The 20,203-nt window shown below is 37.3% G+C and overlaps 1 protein-coding gene across 1 annotated transcript; it reads left to right on the top strand.

Moving 5' to 3' along the window:
• Positions 1-6,071: 6,071 nt before the first annotated feature.
• On the top strand, positions 6,072-19,931 carry NDUFA5 (NADH:ubiquinone oxidoreductase subunit A5). The gene is made up of 5 exons (XM_047695164.1): positions 6,072-6,201; positions 6,480-6,524; positions 11,089-11,205; positions 16,579-16,644; positions 19,773-19,931. Exons 1-5 carry the CDS (start codon positions 6,181-6,183, stop codon positions 19,872-19,874), a joined length of 351 nt encoding a protein of 116 aa, XP_047551120.1. The 5' UTR covers positions 6,072-6,180; the 3' UTR covers positions 19,875-19,931.
• Positions 19,932-20,203: the final 272 nt, after the last annotated feature.

Here is a 20,203-nt window from a genome sequence, read left to right as displayed (position 1 = left end):
ACTGTGCCACCCCGGTGCCCCAGCTTTCCGTATTGCTGACAAGGATTTAATCATATTTTATTATAATGCAGTTTTTCTTTAACAAAGACTTAATAACGGCAATCGTTATTTGCTTGTAATTTCTACTCATCTAAGTTACCCATAGTAAGACATTTACATCACACTCCTATTCTCTTCTGCATCCTCTTTCTTGTAATTAAGCCAAGAAATCAATTATATTTAACATGCTTGCCTCTATATTTCTTCAAGGTTCTTCCCCATCATATCCTTTCCAACTATCGCAGCTATGCTGTACTTTTAGGATGTTATGTGAATTCCGTTAGCTTCCCTTTTCTGCCTTGTTTACTGGCCCTGAGTTACTGTGGGTGTACTGGTTCTATTCTCATTCAGCTGGAATTTTAGTAACAGTATCCACCTTTCTTCAGCCTGTTTCTTTTCCCTGCTAACCTCCTTCCCCCAGGTGCTGGCAGTAATATTTGGACTATCCCCCTTTCCTCTTCCCTTTCACTGCCCTTTAAGTTAACCTCATACATTCTCCAACTATTAACAGTGCATCCAATAATGTTCTAATGTCATATAAGGGCATATAATCAAATCCTCCTTATCCTGATATTTACTGTTTTTAGTAATGACTTTTTAAGTGGCAGATTGGCTCTTTTGGGTCCTCGCCATTCCTGGACTAGATATTTTTCTTGCTGTCTATATATATCTGAGATATTTTAGACCAAACTCCTTTATGTTGTACTGCTAATTATGCTTTTTACCAAATGAACTTGCCAGAAAATTAAAAAAAAAAAAAAAAAGTCTCTTCATCCCTCAATGGAATAAGGTTGCCAAGACTACCATTTACATTTGTCTCTTTATCACCACCTCCTGGAGAACTGACTGCATGGCTTATGAAGTCGTAACTGGCTTTCTCTGGAAAACAAAGAGGCGGTTTGGGATATTTTGTAATACCTCTGTATTACAGGATTACTTTGTGATGGAGAGAGGCAAGTTGCCTGAATGTATAAGAAGATCCCTGAGACTATTTTTTACTACATTTTATATTACATATTATAACTTGCATAATATTATATATTGCAAATAATGGAACTTTTGGGAATTAAAGCTAGGTTAACCATGGAGTTTTAATTAATTAATTTGTTTATTTATTTGAGGGGGGTGGGGGGGAGAGAGAGAGAAAAAAAAGTGGGGGAGGAGGAGCAGGAGAAGAAGTGAGACTCCCCATTGAGCAGGGACCCTGACAGGGCTCAATCCCAGGACCCTGAGATCATGACTTGAGCTGAAGTCAGATGCCTAACCAGCTGAGCCACCCAGGTGCCCCTGACTGTGGCATTTAGATGAACAGTTTCCACAATTAAAGTATTTGCTCAGCTTTTCTTTCTTTCTTTTTTTTTAAAATTTTATTTATTTATTTGACAGACAGAAATCACAAGTAGGCAGAGAGGCAGGCAGAGAGAGAGAGAGAGGAAGGGAAGCAGTCTCCCCGCTGAGCAGAGAGCCCGACGCGGGGCTTGATCCCAGGACCCTGAGATCATGACCCGAGCTGAAGACAGAGGCCTAACCCACTGAGCCACCCAGGCACCCCTCAGCTTTTCAAATAAGATAAAATTAAGTATAATAAAAAATTGAAAGTGGTGAAAGATATAATAAATATAGAAACTGCATTTTAAACAAGTATCATTGATACAAAATGGCAAACTTTATTATCTTATTTCTAAATTCTGTTAAGGTATTCATTTCAACAGTAATTACTGTTTTATTACCACTTTATTAGTATATTATTATTACCATTTATGTTAATAAATGTTTATTATTTTAATCTCATAGGATAGTTTCCACCATCTTAAAAAATTCCTGACTTTCATCATTTTTTTTTTTTCTTGCTTGCTTTCAAGTGGAGAGCAGCAGCTTTTGGTCACAGAAGTAATGCTAGATATGACCCCCCACCAGTAGGGGTGAAGTCTTTATTACTAGAAATCTTTATTACGCGATCCTTGCATAGGATCTTCTTCTATTTTCCAATAGAGATACCTCAATGTTAAACCTCAATGTTAAGAGATACCTAAATGTTTAACCTCAGTGTTAAACTTATCCTGAGTCTGGGTGGCAGTGTCGGATAGCCCCATTTTCTCACACATCAGGTAACTCAAATACATGGAAGCTGACAGCCACTAAGACAAAACTTGGTAATGGCTTTTATCTAAGTTATAGCCCAATTTAGAGTGAGGTTCTAAAAAGCACTATATTGAAAACATATTGAAAATTATCTGGTTATGAACACTTTTTACAAATATCCACAGCATAGATAGAAAAGACTGAAAAACATTTAAAATGTTTTGAATATGCCCGATATGAATGGAGGCACAAGAGATGGGTAATATCCAAACAATTCAAATTTTAACATTTTGGTCTGTTCTAAGAACAAACTTGAAAAAAATTATTTTCTTTCTTGCCAAGTCTGGGAGAGGAAAGAATACTCCCTGAGGCGACATTATTTTTACCCTTGCTCCCTGACCATGAAAACGAAGAGTAAACTGGCCGAGGTAGTACTTATCTCCTCTAGATTATTAGAGCCCCTTGTGCCCTGATAATTGAGATGCTTTCTTCTTTTTCAGCCATCTGGTCTCATGCCTCCTTCAAGCAATTGGCTGGGGAGCATAGTTCCAGAGCCCTTGATTCTAGAGAAACACTTTAATAACATAATTTTGGTAAGATCCAGCCCTTCACAGAGCCTCTGTCAGTAAGCAGCAGCGTAGGAAGTCTTAAACCGTTCAGTTACTTAATTTGGGGGAAACAAGACCTCCCTTATTGGAAGAGCTAGGGGTCCTCCACAGCCTATTATGTAAAACATGATATCCAGATTTTAGCTCTAAGTCACCTGGCCTGCTCTAATTTTATTCACAGAACTTCCTAACATCTGTCTCCTTCCTTAGGAGGATTCTAACACTTACCCTCTGGGAACTCTCTCCCAAAGAGAATATCATGCATTTGATGTCCTTGCTGCTCACATTAAGATATTCCCAAATCCCTTTCTGATATCACAGGTGCCAAGGTTGATTTCTTTGTAGGCAATTCTACTATCACCAGCCACAGGGCACCACTATCAAGCCCTCTCCATACATAGCCTTGCACCTCTGCAACGGGGTTGCTTCAGAAAACCTACACATTTTCCCACCACATAGAAATGGTTAGCTATGCAGTACCTTAGCCAGGATCAGCTAGGTCTGTCTAGCCGTGGTGTCTTTAGCAAATACAGTACGGCAGAAGCCTAAACTCCCAAAGCCACAACAAGTGAAAACACATGCATCTTTTATAATCACATGATTCTGTGTTCTAGAACATATCTACAATGACAGAAGTTCTTAGAATCTGGCGGGGGGACAGGGAATAAAGTTTGTGACCTCATAAACTTCCATTCATCTAAATTCCGGTGATTATTTCAGCATTATTTGGTTTGAAAAATAAGGACATTTCCTCTCAATCCTAATATCATTTCCTGAATCTAATCTAGTGTGTCCAAATATAAATGTCACCATTGCAGGAGCAAACTGATGCATCAGATGGTTTGTTCCAGTTCTAGTAGTTTGTATTTTTGTATGTGTATACATCCATATACGTGCCTGCTTGTATCTTTAAAATGCCATTAATACATGCATATGTGTTAATATGTATTTCCTCTGTCCTGAATTGTCATTATGAATTATTTAAACACAAGAAGTTAGAAATTATTATGGAAGCTATAGTGAAGCCTAATTCTTGAGTAATCTGAGCTAGAAAGATTATGATCCCCCCCATAATGGAAATACGAAGCTGAAAAAAAAAAAAAAAAGGCCTCCATGGTTCATATTTCTAGGGACAGCTATCCTAATAGAAGAGAGGAACATTGATCAAACAAATCTATTACTCAGTGTCAGTTTATAGGATTGCTGTAACAAAATACCACACACTCAGGGATTTAAAACATCATTAAAAGTATTAGCTAAATCTGAGGTCAAGTCAGAGTTGGTTTCTTCTAAGGGCTAAGAGAATTTGTTTCCTCCTCTCCCCTAACTTCTAGGGATTTTCTAGCACTCTTTGTTGTTCTTTGGCTCACAGAAGCATCATCCTTATCTCTGCCTTCATCTTTGCATTATGTTTGCCATTCTTCTTGTATATATTTCTCTGGATCCAAATATTTCCTTTTAATAAGCACCTCAGTTGTTTTAGACAAAGGCCCATTATCATGACCTCATCTTAACTAATTACATTTGCAAAGATCCTATTTTTATATAAGGTCACATTTTGAGATAGTGGGGTTATGACTTCAACATACGAATTTGGGGGGACAAAATTTAACCTATAACACTCAGTTGTAGGTTTTGCATATCTTCAACTAACTATTGTGAAGTTATTCTCTAAAGTGATTATACCAATTCACTCCCACCAGCAGTGTATGAGTGTTTCTGTTGCTCCACATCCTTGCTATCACTTGGTATTGTCAGTCTTCAATTTTTGTCCATAAGATGTCAGTAAAATTATAGTTAATTTGCACTGTATTATTAGGGAGGTTGAATCCTTTTCACGTTTATTGACTCTTCCTGTTTCCATTTTTGTCAATTGCCTTTTCATTTCCTTTGCCTATCTTTCTATTGTATTCATTAAAAATATATTTATTGAGGGGCGCCTGGGTGGCTCAGTGGGTTAAGCCGCTGCCTTCGGCTCAGGTCATGATCCCAGGTCCTGGGTTCGAGCCCCACATCGGGCTTTCTGCTCAGCAGGGAGCCTGCTTCCTCCTCTCTCTCTGCCTGCCTCTCTGCTTACTTGTGATTTCTCTCTGTCAAATAAATAAATAAAATCTTTTAAAAAATATATTTATTGAATGTTTATTATGTACCATGTACTATTTTAGGCATTTCAGATGTGGTAGGAATAAATTTCCACTGCATATGGCTTATATATTCTAGAAAGGGTGATGCACAGTAACAATATAAGCAAGATAATTAGATAGTGTATTAGAAGGGGATAAAGACTATGAAGAAAACAAAACAAAGATCGCAAGGATTGTAGGGTAGATTTCATAGCCTGGGCAGGCCGTAATGAGAAGTTAATATATGAGCAAGGACTTGAAGGAAGTGAAAGATGGAGCCATGTGCCCATCTGGTGGAATGGTTTTCCTAGGAAAGAATTAGAACAGCTACCTAAGCATGGAGAGGAGAAAAGGAGGTCGGTTCTGAGAAGTGAGAGGCTGTGGGGCTTTCTGGTGCAGATGAAAGGCAGAGAAAGGACTTTGGCTTTTATATTTTTATATATATACACATATGTGTTTACTCAGTTTGTTGTGCTTTTCTCTCGTTGACTTTTTAGCAAATGCCTTCTTTAACTACAGTCACCTACCATTTTTGGTTAGTTACTCCCGCTTCCCTGCTACCACTGCACTTGGCACAGACTGTTTTAGAACACTTACCAAATATTAATGCATCTTTTCATTATTGTTCAGTAAATTCCAGGATGTAGGATCCTGTCTTACAAATTATGTCCCGGTAACTAACACATAATGCGTACTCGATGAACGTCTGCAGAGGTAAGTGGGGAGAAGTGGTGTGGTCTGTTGTCACTTCCACCTGAGGAAAAGTGGATGATGTACTTCCGAAAGGTGAAGTGGAAAAGGGTTGAGATAGGAAATGGCCTCACACTGCAAAATGCTTTGGCGCATTAGACCGAGAATACGGATAAGCTTGCGCTACGAATTAACCCTTGCTGTTATTCGATCACTTAGATGATAGCTCCAGAGAACCACTCTCATTTTACTATACGCTGCACCGTGGAAGGGAGGTTGAGGAATTCGCCAAAGGTTAAGCCGAGTGCAGGTTCTGTCACAGCTTTTTGGAGATTTGTAGTATTTCCCTCTGCCTTTAGGCAAGCCGTCAAAGGCAGTTAAGGGCAGAAGCCGAGACCTAACTCAGCTAACACACCAGCTTCCTCCAGCGCTTGCTTTAGACGCTCGTGTACTCATTGCGCATGCGTCAACGTTCCGCTTAGAAATGGGCGGGGTACAGCCTTTGCCCCGGTGGAAATCCTGAGCGAGGCTGACCGAGGCTGTTTCCAAGGTGACGGTGTGGCGGCCTCGGTGGTGGATTGAGCGGGTCTGAGCGAGGTTCCCAGAGGGCTGCGCGTCCCCGTCCTGTCGGCGCCGTCATGGCGGGTTTGCTGAAGAAGGTAAGGTGACTGGAGGTCACTGTTGGACTTTCGATCGTGGGGGTAGAGTCAGCCCGAAAGCCTTTCATTCCGCGGGTGATGGCCGGAACTGGCGCGGGCTTGCCGGGGTTTGGGGGGGACTCGTTCAGCTGTGTCCTCAGAGATGACAGATTTAGTAGCTCCGCCCCAAACTAGTGGCTCTGAGAGACCGATTGCTGGGTTAGGCCAGTTTTAGCCTGGGGACTGGTGGTTTTGCGCGGAATTGTATGCAGCGTGAATCGTGTTTTGTTTCCGAACAGACCACCGGCCTTGTGGGATTGGCTGTATGTGAGAGTCCGCACGAGGTACGTGCTGCTTCATTCCTGACGTCGCAAGGACGACTAGACAGCTGTGACCTTGTTGGAAAGACCAAGGGGATGTGGATATTTCAAGCCTGAAATTACAGCTCAGCCTGAGAGCTCTCTTAAGACAGAGAAGTGCCCACTTCGTTGATCGGTGCCGTGTGTTTGTGTCGTGCGTGCCCCCCGCCCTCGTTCTTCAGCCACTTTCCTTGCCAGTTTCTCCGTAGCCTTCTGGTGGCTTCACCTGTACTTGTTTGAAGGCCCTCCCGTACCTGTAGCTCCATTTTCCACCTTTAACCCCCGCCTCACATTTTCTGCCTTAGGTGCCTCAGATTCCAGCACACTCTGGCTTACGGAATATATCGCTCTAGCAACTAACCCCTATGTCATCAGTTTTCCCTTCTAGTGGGAATGCTTCCATCTAAACTTCAGAAACCACCTCCCGCGATCCCTCTCCTCCTCCAGTAATCACACCATTTCTCTCCTCCCCTTTATAGATGATTGGAAAGAGTTATCTGTACTTAACTGTCTCCATTGTCTCTTACTCCCCTTTGAATCACTTCACTCAGATTTGGCTAGAACTGCCCTTTTCAAGATCACCATGATTTCCGTGCTGCTAAATCCAATGGTCACCTCACGTTTCTCATCTTAATTGACCCATTAACAGCACTTGCCACATTTGGCGCTGTCTCCATCAAGCATTTGGGGCTTGGGGACATCTCAGTCTCCTGCTTTTTTTGGTTATTTTTCCCCCTTACTTTCTTCTCCTTCTCCTATTCTGGTTATTTCTCATATCCCCACTTACAAATTTTGGAGTGCTAAGACTTAGTTCTTGGAACTTTCCTCTGCTTATATTTATCTCCTTGTCTGGACCCAGGCTAGTGGTTTTAAATACCATTTATACACTGATAACTGTTAGATTTCTGTGCCAAGCAGGGACCTCTCATTATGAGAGTCTTATCTATTTAATTGCTTAGTGGATATCTCCACTTGAATGTCAGGCAACCCAAACTTAATGTTCAAAATTGGGTTCCTGGGGCGCCTGGGTGGCTAGTGGGTTAAGCCGCTGCCTTCGGCTCAGGTCATGATCTCAGGGTCCTGGGTTCGAGCCCCCCATCGGGCTTTCTGCTCAGCAGGGAGCCTGCTTCCTCCTCTCTCTCTGCCTGCCTCTCTGCTTACTTGTGATTTCTCTCTGTCAAATAAATAAATAAAATCTTAAAAAAAAAAATTGGGTTCCTGTTCTTCTGTGTAAAATCTGCTCTTCTCTCAGGCCTGCTTACCTCAATGAATGGCATTTCCATTCTTGTACTCACTCAGGTCAGAAACCTTGAAATCATGTTTAATTTCTCTCTCTTGCTCACATCCTACATTTAGTACTTAATTACATCCTCTAGGTTTCTACTTTTTTTTTTTTTAAGATTTTATTTATTTATTTTACAGAGAGAGATCACAAGTAGACAGAGAGGCAGGCAGAGAGAGAGAGAGGGAAGCAGGCTTCTTGCTGAGCAGAGAGCCCGATGTGGGACTCGATCTCAGGACCCTGAGATCATGACCTTAGCCGAAGGCAGCTGCTTAACCCACTGAGCCACCCAGGCACCCTAGGTTTCTACTTTTAACATATATCCAGATTTTGAGTACTTCTCACCATCTCCTCTGCTGCAACAATGTTCTCAGCTACCATCATCAAACTGAGCATTTGCTTCCTAACTGCCTCTCCTTCTTTGTCACTGCTTCTCTTTAGTCTTTTTCAACCAAGCTAGGATCAGCTTGACACACATGAGTCTGGTCATGTCTCTCAGCGGAACCCTCCGCTGGCTTTTGATTTCACTGTCAATAGAGAAGTCCTAATAAAGGCCCTCCAGACTGCTATTTAGCATTCTGAATTCTAGTAATTTATCTTGCTCATTGACTTTCTCTATTAGAAGGTAGGTTTTCATGAAGGCAGGGATTTTTTATTATTTTATTCACTGCTAGAACTATGATGAGCACATGGTATGTGCTCAGTAAACATAAGGTTTGTTAAACGAATGTTGTGTAGTTCTTATGAGTTCATAATGACTCATTATTGTCTAAAACGGAACTCACGGTTCTTTATTCTAGCCACTGCTGTCCAATAAAAATATAATGTGGGTTATAAATATAAACTCTGTTCATAATTTTAAATTTTCTAGGACTCACTTTTTTAAAATACAGAAAAAGGTAAAAACTAATAATTTTATTTAATATATTTAAAACATGTTATTTATTTTAATAAAATGTTACCATTCCACTATATAATCAGTATAAAAACTAATATACTCTTTTTTTATACTAGATCTTCAAAATCCACTGTGTATTTATGTTTATAGCACTTTTATATAGTTCAGACTAACCACATTTCAGGTGTTTGATAGCCATATTTGGCCAGTGGCTATTGGGCAGCAAAGTCAAAGGAAACTAGAACTATATACTAATTACTTTATATTCCTTTTATTTTTGCCATTCAGTCCTATGTGTGTATTCCATGTGTAAGGTTGTCTTTTCCTACATCTTTAAGTGTCCAAGTCCTATCATTCCTCCAGGTCTATCTCAGATACTTCTTTTTTTTGAACCTTTCCCTGATACCTGCTAAAGTGACTCCCTCCACTAGAACAGTAATGCTTACATTTATTGAAAGTTAATGTGTGCCAGATACTGTTCTAAGCTATACAACAACGTATGAAGCAGGTATTATTAACATCTCCATTTTAGAACCCAAGTCTGTTAACTTGACATCTCAATTGCCATATCCTTTGCTAAAATTAAGAAGAAATGAGGCTGAAAACCCATGTATAATACAGATTATATGTTATCTGATAATTTCTACATTAGTATAGTTAAAAAATATTCTCTTGGGGCGCCTGGGTGGCTCGGTGGGTTAAGCCGCTGCCTTCGGCTCGGGTCATGATCTCAGGGTCCTGGGATCGAGTCCCACATCGGGCTCTCTGCTCAGCAAGAAGCCTGCTTCCCTCTCTCTCTCTCTCTGCCTTCCTCTCTGTCTACTTGTGATCTCTCTCTGTCAAATAAATAAATAAAATCTTTAAAAAAAAAATATTCTCTTATGGAACATCGTATCAAATGTCTAAATAATGTCTAAATATGCAGATTGCTTTTTAAGAAAAGCAATTCTTAGAGGCCCTGAAGGTTTATTTGTTTATTCATAATGTATATTGTGAATATATATGAATGAAACTAGGTATTAGCACCTGTGGATTTTATACAATTAAACTAAAACATTTCAAATTAAATACAAAGAAATAATAAAAAATTCTTTATCATGTATGTGTATTTATGATTATACTTACTACTTGTGAACATTTGTGATTTAGCATCTGCTAACTCACATCACAGCTTCTTACATGTGACTTTATCCAGACTGCTCTCTGTAAACTTGAAGTTCAGTGTGCTTCAATACAGGCTGTACAGTGAGTGATTCAGTTCTCTTGTTCCTTTCCTGTTAAGCCTGTGGTGAAACCTTCATTCACATGATACCAACTTAGTTATCATAAGCTGAAGTATTAGGACTACATTTAGTTAAATTTGATCATCCTGATAATCATTGTTTGTTTTACTTCTACAGAAATTCAGATAAGAAAAATTGAAAAAAAAATCTGATTTTGTAGTGCTTTGAATCTCAATTTGAGAAATAATGATTTAGTAAATGAGTTGATTTTCAGATTAGATCATTAGTAATAATTTAGAATGCAGTTTTATTTTTACTTATTATCATACCTTTGGCTTATATACAACTTTTGTTGTTCATGCAATGTGAAAAGTATCCATATTTCTACATTTAACCCTTGAATAGCACAGGTTTGAACTGCTTGGGTCCACTTATATGCATATTTTTTTTTCAATAAATACAGTACAGTGCTGTAAGTGTATTTTCCTTAAGACTTTCTCTTTCTTTTTTCTTTTTTAAAAGATTTTATTTATTTATTTGACAGAGATCACAAGTAGGCAGAGGAGGGGGTGGTAGGGTGGGGGAGGTGGGAAACAGGCTCCCCGCTGAGCAGAGAGCCCAATGCAGGGCCCCATCCAAGGACCCTGAAATCATGACCTGAGCCGAAGGCAGAGGCCCAACCCACTGAGCCACCCAGGTACCCCTCCTTGAGACTTTCTTAATAACATTTTCTTTTCCCTAACTTACTTTATTGTAAGAATATAATATGTGATGCATACAACATATAAAATATGTGTTAACCAACTGTTTGTATTATTGGTGAGGCTTCTGGTTAATAGTAGGCTATTAGTTAAGTTTTGAGAGAGTCATAAGTTATACGTGGGTTTTCAACCATGCCAGGGACTGGCCCCCAACCCCAGCGTTGTCCAGGAATGAACTGTACTCACATTTTCCTCAGTTATAAAAGTGATAGTGCATAGACATGAAGAAATTGCAACAAGGAAGAGTTAAATGCTTTTTAAAAAACAGATGTGAGGGGTTTTTGTTTTGTTTTGCCTTTTTGTAATTTGTGAGACTTTCTGAAGTATTCTGTTGAATCTTAAGATGATATTTTAAACTGAAAATGTATATGATTTGTCTTTTCAGAGGCTAAGAATATTGTACACAAAGATTCTTGATGTTCTTGAGCAAATTCCTAAAAATGCAGCATACAGGAAGTACACAGAACAGATTACAAATGAGAAGCTGAGTATGGTTAAAGCGGTAAGTAGCTGACTTGATTTTGTTTTCTTGGATAGATGGTTTCAATGCAATTTTAACAAAAAAGTTCAGTTGTTTATTTTTTGCATATTCCACATATGGAATATACTTTGCTCTTTTCTATTCTTTGCTTTCCTTCCATCCTTTGTCCCTTCATTCAGCAAATTCCTTTTTACTAAATGCCTTCCATGTGCAAGCCACTGTTAAATACCAGAGTGAAATAACAACAGTAGGTCTCTTCTCTAAGTTCACATTGTTCTTTTTACCTCTCTTCCTGATCAGGTCCTTTGTTGATTTATTGACTTATCTATAGATATAACAATTCTTACCTCTTTTCTCTAGTTTCAGAGTAGAGAAGAATGAAAGGAAAACAAAAAATGTCTGTTGTGTTTAAAAAAAAATTCTCAGAAATAACTATTTTAAAAAGTGCTTTGTTGCAGAGAGGACCAACTCAGTCTCTTAATTAGCAAAAATTGTATCAAACATTGTTATGGGCTGACTCTCTCCCCTCCCCCCCATTCATATGTTGAAGCCCTAACCCCTCTCCAGTGTGGGTGGAACATCTGTAGAAGTAATGAAGGTTAATGAAGTCCTAAGATTGGAGCCTTGATTCAGTAGAATTAGTGTCCTTATAAAAAGAGACAGCCATGTGAGGAGGACTCAATGAAAAAGTAACTATCTGCAAGCCAGAAAGAAACTGTTTCTGCAACAGTTTCATCAGAAACTGACCTTATTGCACCTTGATCTTGGACTAACAGTCTCCAGAATTGTGAGAAGATAAATTTCTGTTGTTGAAGCCACAGTCTGTGGTATTTTGTTGGCAGCCCTAGCAGACTAATAGAAGCATTTATAGGTTTTAAATCAAAGGCCCTAGCCAGACACACCATAGACTGCTGCTAGTTCTTTTATACCAAGCTATATTGCACTATTGTACAATTAAATTTTTCAATTATTAAATTTTCACACTAGCAATTATTTCATGGACTTTTGTAATTTTCCAGAAGTGTTCATAAACTCTAAAAGTAGTTTACATATAAGTAATAAGTGGTCCTAATACATTTTTCTTATTATTATGTTACCATGCTCTGTAGTCCAAAGAGAATATTTTTCCCTAGGTATGCAGCAAAACAATTTGATTTAGAACTTTTATTCTTAGCTTGGCAATTCTGAAAGTGGCTTACAGATGAAAGTTTGTAAGGGGAAGTTCAACATTTCTTTTGATTTCATGTTTTCCTTAGGTAAAATGGGCTTATGCATTTTTTTTTTTCCATCACAGAGTAAGAAATTTCCCTTTCTCTTTTCGTGAGGTAAAGCTCTTTGAGTCTTTCTCTGCTTTCCTTCTCCGTAACCTTATCCCACTTTAATCATTTTTCTCTGTTTCCCTTTTTCCACGGATTTAATTAACTTTCAGATGGCCTCAAAATGTATTTTCTTAAAAAGAAAATTCTTATCTTTATACCTTCCTTTATTTTTGCCCTATTTTTCTTTTCTCTCTTACCCAGTGTTGACCAAAGAAGAGTTTACTGTCATTACTTTCACTTATTAGTTAAAATTGTTTTCTCTGACTTGGGCTCTTTTAATTGTTGTGTAACTTACTGGTCCATGTGTAGTTCCATCATACTTCAGTGTATGCCCCACACTGCCAATAGAGTGTTTTTTTTTTTTTTTTCTTTTTTTTTTTTCAGTATATAAATCTGATCCAGATGTGGTTTCTTGGTTAGTGTTTCTCAGACGCGGAATTTAAGAATTTTTGCTGAGTTAGTTGTATGAAACTCTCCTAACTGCTTTTATCTCCAAGCCTTTCTCTGATGTACAGCCAGGTTTGGGAACCACTGACTTACATGTTAAAGTCCTTAGAGTGGTATGGAAGGTGCTCCAATGTCTGACTCTGGGTTATCTTCTGAATCTTACCTTGTCATTTCCAATTTCATACCCTAAACTTCAGCAATACCAAACAGCTGATAATTTCGTGATTTACATGTAATTTTATTATTGTGTTTCTTTGTATTTTCTCTTCCATCTTCCTGGAATACTCTTACCTTGTCTTTCTGGCTTATTCAAGGCCTCAAGATCCGTTACTTCCTCTGTGAAGCCTTTTCGTATCTCCCTAAGTAGAGATTAACAACTTCCTTGCTTTTCTTACATTGTACCTGTCACACTGTATTTTATTTATGTCTTCTCTACTAGTCCTTAAGCTACTTATGATTGATGCTTGCATTCCTCTTTGTGTCCCAAGAATTGAGCATAGTGCCTGGTGCTTATATAAGGTCCTGTAGAAATTTTTGTCTATCCAAAAGGCTACATACAAATAGTTTTAATAATCCCAAGCACCGTATAATAGTTGTATCATCGATTCCTGTTTTTGGTAAAATTATTACAGATTTTTAACCCTCAATAGAGTCCTATATGAAGTCTTCAGTAAATATTGTTATGATTATAAAATATCTATTTACTAAGCCTGAAATGGAAATAAAAGTAAATATTTTTTCAGATTATACTAGGGAGATAGAATATTGGTGAAAAGTATTGGTTTGTGGCCTGTCCAAAATTTTCATTTCAGCTCTAATACTTATTTGCTGAGTGACTAATTGGCATATTGTCCATTTCTTTGTCTCAGTTTCCTCATCTACAATTCGGGTATAATACCTACTTGAATACTTATTGTTAGGACTGAATGAGGTAATTATGTACAATGTTTAACACAGTTGCAAGCACATGGTGATCAGTACATGGTAGCTTATTAAGCTTAAGGACGTTCTGTCACTGTTAAATAGAAGTCATATTATTAACTTACCTTCAATAAGACAAATTTTGAATTTTTTCCTAGCACAGGATTCTCTTGAGTTGGAAATATTGAACCTTCTTTGCCTTCTTTTCTTCACTCTCCTGGGTCTCTTAACATTGACCACCTTCCCTGTTTTGCTTTTGGAGTTCGCCTTTAAAGCTCAGTTAATTCTGAGTTAAACAGTCTTTCTCAAACATGTTCATCTGCTTTCCTCCCCCTTCTTTTCTAACTATTTTCATTTATTCAAGAAACATTGAATGCCTTTTATATGCCATGTATGTTTGTAGGGATGGAAGCCAGTGCCTATATGACAATAAACAAAGTAGATAAAAATCCCTGCCTTCTTGGAGATTACACATTAATGATGGGAGGCAAAGAAGTAAGTAAGTTAATAAAGAAGTACATTAAATAGCATGTTAGAAAGTAGTTAAATGCAGTGAAGGAAAATGAAAAGAGAATGATGTGTATATAGGTGATGAGGGATGTTACGATATATATTTGTTTCCTCTGCCTGTCCTAATAAACTTGGTGGCTTAACACAATAGAAATTTATTCTTTTACATTTCCAGAAGCCAAAAATCCTAAAATTAGTACCAAGGGCCCAAATCAGGGTATTGATAAGATTGCATTCCTTTTAGAGGTTCTAGGGTAGAACCTGTTCCTTGACTCTTCCAGCTCTGGTGGCTTTCAGCATTTTTTGGTTTATCATTCTAATCTCTGCCTCTGTGGTCACATTACTTTCTCTTCTTCTGTGCATCATTTCACTCTGCCTCTGTCTTTAAAGGATTCCTATAATTGTATTTAGGGCCTACTTGGATAATTTAGGATAATCTCTGTCTCAAGATTCTTAATTACATTTACAAAGTATTAGCCCCACAAGGTAACATTAATAGATTTTAGGGATTAGGTCATATACATTTTGTGGGGCATTATTTAACCTACCACAGTTACTATCAAGAGTGGTCCTCACTATGAAGGTGATATATGAGCAAAAACTTGGATGGAAGTGAAGGAACAAGTCATGCAGATATCCCTGGTTAGCCAGCAGATGCCCTGAAGCAGGAACGTGCCAGTTCCTGTAGAAGATATCTTTGTTTTTTTTTCTCCTTCTTTTCATTCCTTTTGTGGGTCAAAAAACCATCCTTTTTACACCTTACGTATGTGTAAGTATGTATAGAACATGGTTTCTGGACCTCACAAAGCTCAGTTTACTAGCAATAAATACATGTCATTGTATTTTCTAGGTAACATATTAGCATTTCTTTTCTAAAAAACCTTTTATTGAAGAATAATGTACAAAAGAAATATGCAAAAATCTTAAGTGTAGAGCTTGATGAATTTTCACAAAGTAATCACACCATATTAACACCAAATCAGAGGACATTTTCAGAATGCCCAAATCCTCTCTTTTTACCCTCCAAGTTATTACCCTCCTAAAGATAACTACTCTTCTGACCTCTAACACCACAGGTTCATGTCACCGGGTTTTTAACTTTTTATAAATGGAATCTAAGTCTGTGCTCTTCTGTGTGTGATTTCTTTCATTTAGTATTACGTTTGAGAGAATCATCCGTGTTCTTGCATCTTGTTGTAGTTCATGTATTCTCGTTGCTAGGTAGTATTCTGTTATATCCAAATACTATATTAATTAATTCTATATATGATTATTTGAATTATTTCTAGTTTGGGGTTATAATTTGTGCTGCTGTGAACATTCTTGAACATGCCATTTGGTTAATGTATTATATTTTTCTGTTTGGTATATACCTAGGAGTAGAATTCTGGGTTGTAGAGTAGCATTTATTTTGAATACTAATGCTCTCAGAAGAAATACAGGAAATACTAAGAAAATAAAGTAGTATTTTAAAATCTGTATTTTATTTATTTATTTTTTAAAAGATTTTATTTATTTATTTATTTGACAGAGAGACACAGCGAGAGAGAGAACACAAGCAGGAGATATGGGAGAGGGAGAAGCAGGCTTCTTGCTGAGCAGGGAGCCCGATGTGAGGCTCAGTCCCAGGACCCTGGGACCATGGCCTGAGCCAAAGGCAGATGCTTAACAACTGAGTCACCCAAGTGCCCTAAAATCTGTATTTTAGAAAGACTGAGGTGGACATCATATTTCTTACTCTTGATAAGCAAGTTAATATTAAGACAGAAAAACAATAAAATAGTAGATGAAATGGGTTTCCGCCAGATATTTGGCAAACATTAGTAAGGGCTTAATAAAATAAAAATTAATTATGTTTGCTATAATAAGTGCTATTTTATATTTGGGTCTTTTTATTTATTTATTTATTTATTTTTTTTTTAAGATTTTATTTATTTATTTGACAGGGACAGATCACAAGTAGGCAGAGAGGCAGGCAGAGAGAGGGGGGGGGAAGCAGGCTCCCTGCTGAGCAGAGAGCCCGATGCGGGACTCGATCCCAGGACCCTGAGATCATGACCTGAGCCGAAGGCAGCGGCTTAACCCACTGAGCCACTCAGGCGCCCCTATTTGGGTCTTTTTAATTAGGATATTGAAACATGTAGATACTGTGCTTCTTTGTTTAAATCTTTTTTTCTTTTTTTCCCTTAAATTGTAGGAACCAGATGTTAAGAAATTAGAAGACCAACTTCAGTGTGGCCAACTAGAAGAGGTTATTCTTCAGGTAAACAAAAAGTTGAATATTTAGCTGTTTGGCTTTAAATGGTCAGAGGCACAATACAAAACTGACATTCCAGAAAAAATAACCCTAAATTTCTTTATTTAATCAACTCTCAAATATAAGAATAACTGCATATAGGAAATACTTCTGTCATGTATATATCAATTAAATATTTATCAGTAATTATAGTTTGAATTTATGAGGCTTCTGTTGGAGATTTGGAGTTAGATACACCTTAAATTTAATCTGTTAGCCTTTAGTTCAAACTAGTAACAATATTACTATTAGTTGAATAATTTTATCTTTTTAGATACATACTTTTGTGTTTTAAAGGCTTAGTATATTTTTAATATGGAGAAATACAAGTTTTTTGAATCACAAAATCATAAAATGAAAATGTATTTTTATTTTTTACTTTGATTAACACATCTGTGCTTTTTTTTTTTTTAAGATTTTATTTATTTATTTGATAGACAGAGATCACAAGCAGGCAGAGAGGCAGGCAGAGAGAGAGAGAGGAGGAAGCAGGCTCCCTGCTGAGCAGAGAGTCCAGTGTGGGGCTAGATCCCAGGACCCTGGGATCATGACCTGAGCCAAAGGCAGCGACTTAATGCACTGAGCCACCCAGGTGCCCCCCCTGTGCCTTTTTTTAAGTTGTGCATTTTTTCCCCCAATTATTAAAAAGGTTAAGCTTAAAATATGTTCTTGTATTTTGTGTTTTATATATTACATCATTCATGTTTTTACTCTATCATTTGTTTTTTTTTAAGATTTTATTTATTTATTAGCATTTATCTTCTATATTTCTTTGAATGTTTTTTAAAATAAAAGAGATATTAACCTTAAACTTTTGCTATATTATCTGCACAGTTTTTTAGTCTCTTCTTTGCCTTTTGACTTCAACTGAATATTTTCTCTCATATGTAAAGATGTTTTAAATTTTTATTTGGTCAAATCACATTCCCCGCTTTGCCCCACCACTTCACCACCCACCTCCCTGCCACAGTATTATAGGTTTAGACGTCTACCCTTAGAAGCCATCTGACACTCAATTCTGTTTCATTTAATTTTTTTTTTTAATTTAAAGAAAATAAAACCATTTCTTCAGTTTTATTAAAGGACAAATAAAAGGATATAGTGGGTAGTATTGGTGATTAGGGAGGTATATCACCAACAGAATTATACACAAATTCAAAAGAATTGTTAGATGGCTCTGTTAAAAGAGGAATAGGGCATTCATCCGGCCTTTTATGAATGTAGACTATTTCAGTCATTCAGAGGCCGATTTTCTTGGCCTTCTATTCATTCACCAGCTGTTGTACCATATGGCAATTTGCTGCCTAACTTACTGTTGCCCTTTTCCTGTTCCTCTTTCTTTTTTGTCAGATCTCACTTTGATCATGATTAGTTTAACTTACACATTAATTTATTATGCAGTTACAGTCTTAAGGTGCAATAGCTATTTTTAAGTCAGCTGTGCCATCTCCACAATTTCATTGGCAGTATTAAGCTTGAATTTTAGTAATGTTTTACTTAACCTAAAATATTTAAAACATTAATTGAAACCTATAACCAATATAAAAATATTATTATATTTTATATTCTTTTTTATACGAAGTCTTTAAAATCTTTTGTGTATTTTATACTTGCAGCATGTCTGAATTTGAACTAGCTGCATTTCAAATGCCTACTCAGTAGTCACATGTAGGTAGTAGCTACCATTTTTTTTTTTTTAAGATTTTATTTATTTATTTGACAGCGAGATCGTAAGTAGGCAGAGAGGCAGGCAGAGAGAGAGGAGGAAGCAGGCTCCCTGCCGAGCAGAGAGCCGGATGCGGGGCTCAATCCCAGGACCTCAAGATCACGACCCGAGCCGAAGGTAGAGGCCTAACCCACTGAGCCACCCAGGTGCCCCAGTAGCTACCATTTTTGACAACCCATTTTTAGAGGGATGATAGAAGAAGGAGGAAAAGGTGCTGTGTTAGAGGTAAGGAAGAGAGCAGGAATGGGCAACAGAGCTCTCATGCAGCTGAGTCCAGCTACCTGAAATGGGGTTGACCTCGTGATGGTTTAGGGTTAGGCACCCTCCCCACACTACACGATGCCTTTGGGGCTTAAAGAAAGCATGAATGGTCAACAGACCCAGGCCAGAGGGCTGTCAGGGAAACAGCCATCGTTAGGGATATTTTTAATTAGTATTTATGGTATTTTCTAACTCATTGTTTGTATACATTTTAGACTTGATGCTAAACATAGATTGGCTGTTTTGACCCACTGGCATAAATGAGGCATTGCCTTTCTTAAAGAATTACAGTCTGTGATGGAATCTGGGACTTATTCTGTATTTGAATTCCTTTTCTGACATCCTGACAAGTGTTTAACAGTGTTCTTCTAAGTTAGCAGGAGTTGTCATAGGTCTTTTTGTTGTATAAAAATGTGAAATAAAAAGAACCTAAAGTATTTGTTAAATAGTTACACATTTGTTTGAAGGGAAAAAGTTAAATGTAACATAATCTGACTAAGGAAATTAATTCAATCAGTAAATTTTGTGCCCCTATGATATTCTACACTCCATAGATCACTGTTTTACAAACTGTGGGTCTCAAGTGATTATAGGTCAGGAAGTCAGTTAGATGGGTTATGACTAGCATTTAAAAAAAAAAAATAGAAAATAATGTATCATAGCTAGTAAACGTAATGATATTTTTAGTTTTGTTTTATGTGCATATTATGGATCCTTTAATAGAATTTGTTGTTTTTTACTGTGGACCATGATAAAATAAAGCTTGAAAGCCATTGACATAGATAAGAGATATTCTTCTCATTCTCAAAGAATTTATAGTCTAATGGTGAAACAGACAATTAAGATTGAAAATTCACCAAGTAAATTTTTGAACACTCTAATAGCAAATTTTAATCAAATAGAAAATATCAAAAGCCATCCATTCTTGCTCATGATTATGTAGATATGAGAATTAAGATAATTTTATTAATAGTGTTCAACATTTGATGGTAGAATAGCTTATTAGGTATTAACATGAAAATGGTTTTAATAACTGTATTTCAATCATTAGCTATGATAAATATCTGTTAGTGTAATCAAATGATTTTTTAAAAATTTTTATTAACAGGCTGAAAATGAACTAAGTCTGGCAAGAAAAATGTTACAGTGGAAACCATGGGAACCTTTAGTGGAAGAGCCTCCTGCCAACCAATGGAAATGGCCAATATAATCATCATTAAATGATTAGTGTGTTGATGGGAAATGGATGTAATTAAATGTTCTATTAAAAATGTTTCTATAGGGCGCCTGGGTGGCTCAGTGGGTTAAGCCGCTGCCTTCGGCTCAGGTCATGATCTCAGGGTCCTGGGATCGAGTCCCACATCGGGCTCTCTGCTCAGCAAGAAGCCTGCTTCCCTTTCTCTCTCTCTCTGCCTGCCTCTCCGTCTACTTGTGATCTCTCTCTGTCAAATAAATAAATAAAATCTTTAAAAAAAAAAAAAAAAAAAAAAATGTTTCTATATTATTGACATAATCAAGAAAGCTAATACAGAACATATT

This window comes from Lutra lutra, chromosome 11 (genome assembly GCF_902655055.1).
Source record: "Lutra lutra chromosome 11, mLutLut1.2, whole genome shotgun sequence".
NCBI classification, from domain to species: Eukaryota; Metazoa; Chordata; class Mammalia; order Carnivora; family Mustelidae; genus Lutra; species Lutra lutra.
The sequence above is the reverse complement of the archived record's forward strand: the minus strand, read 5'-3'. Positions and strand labels throughout refer to the sequence as shown.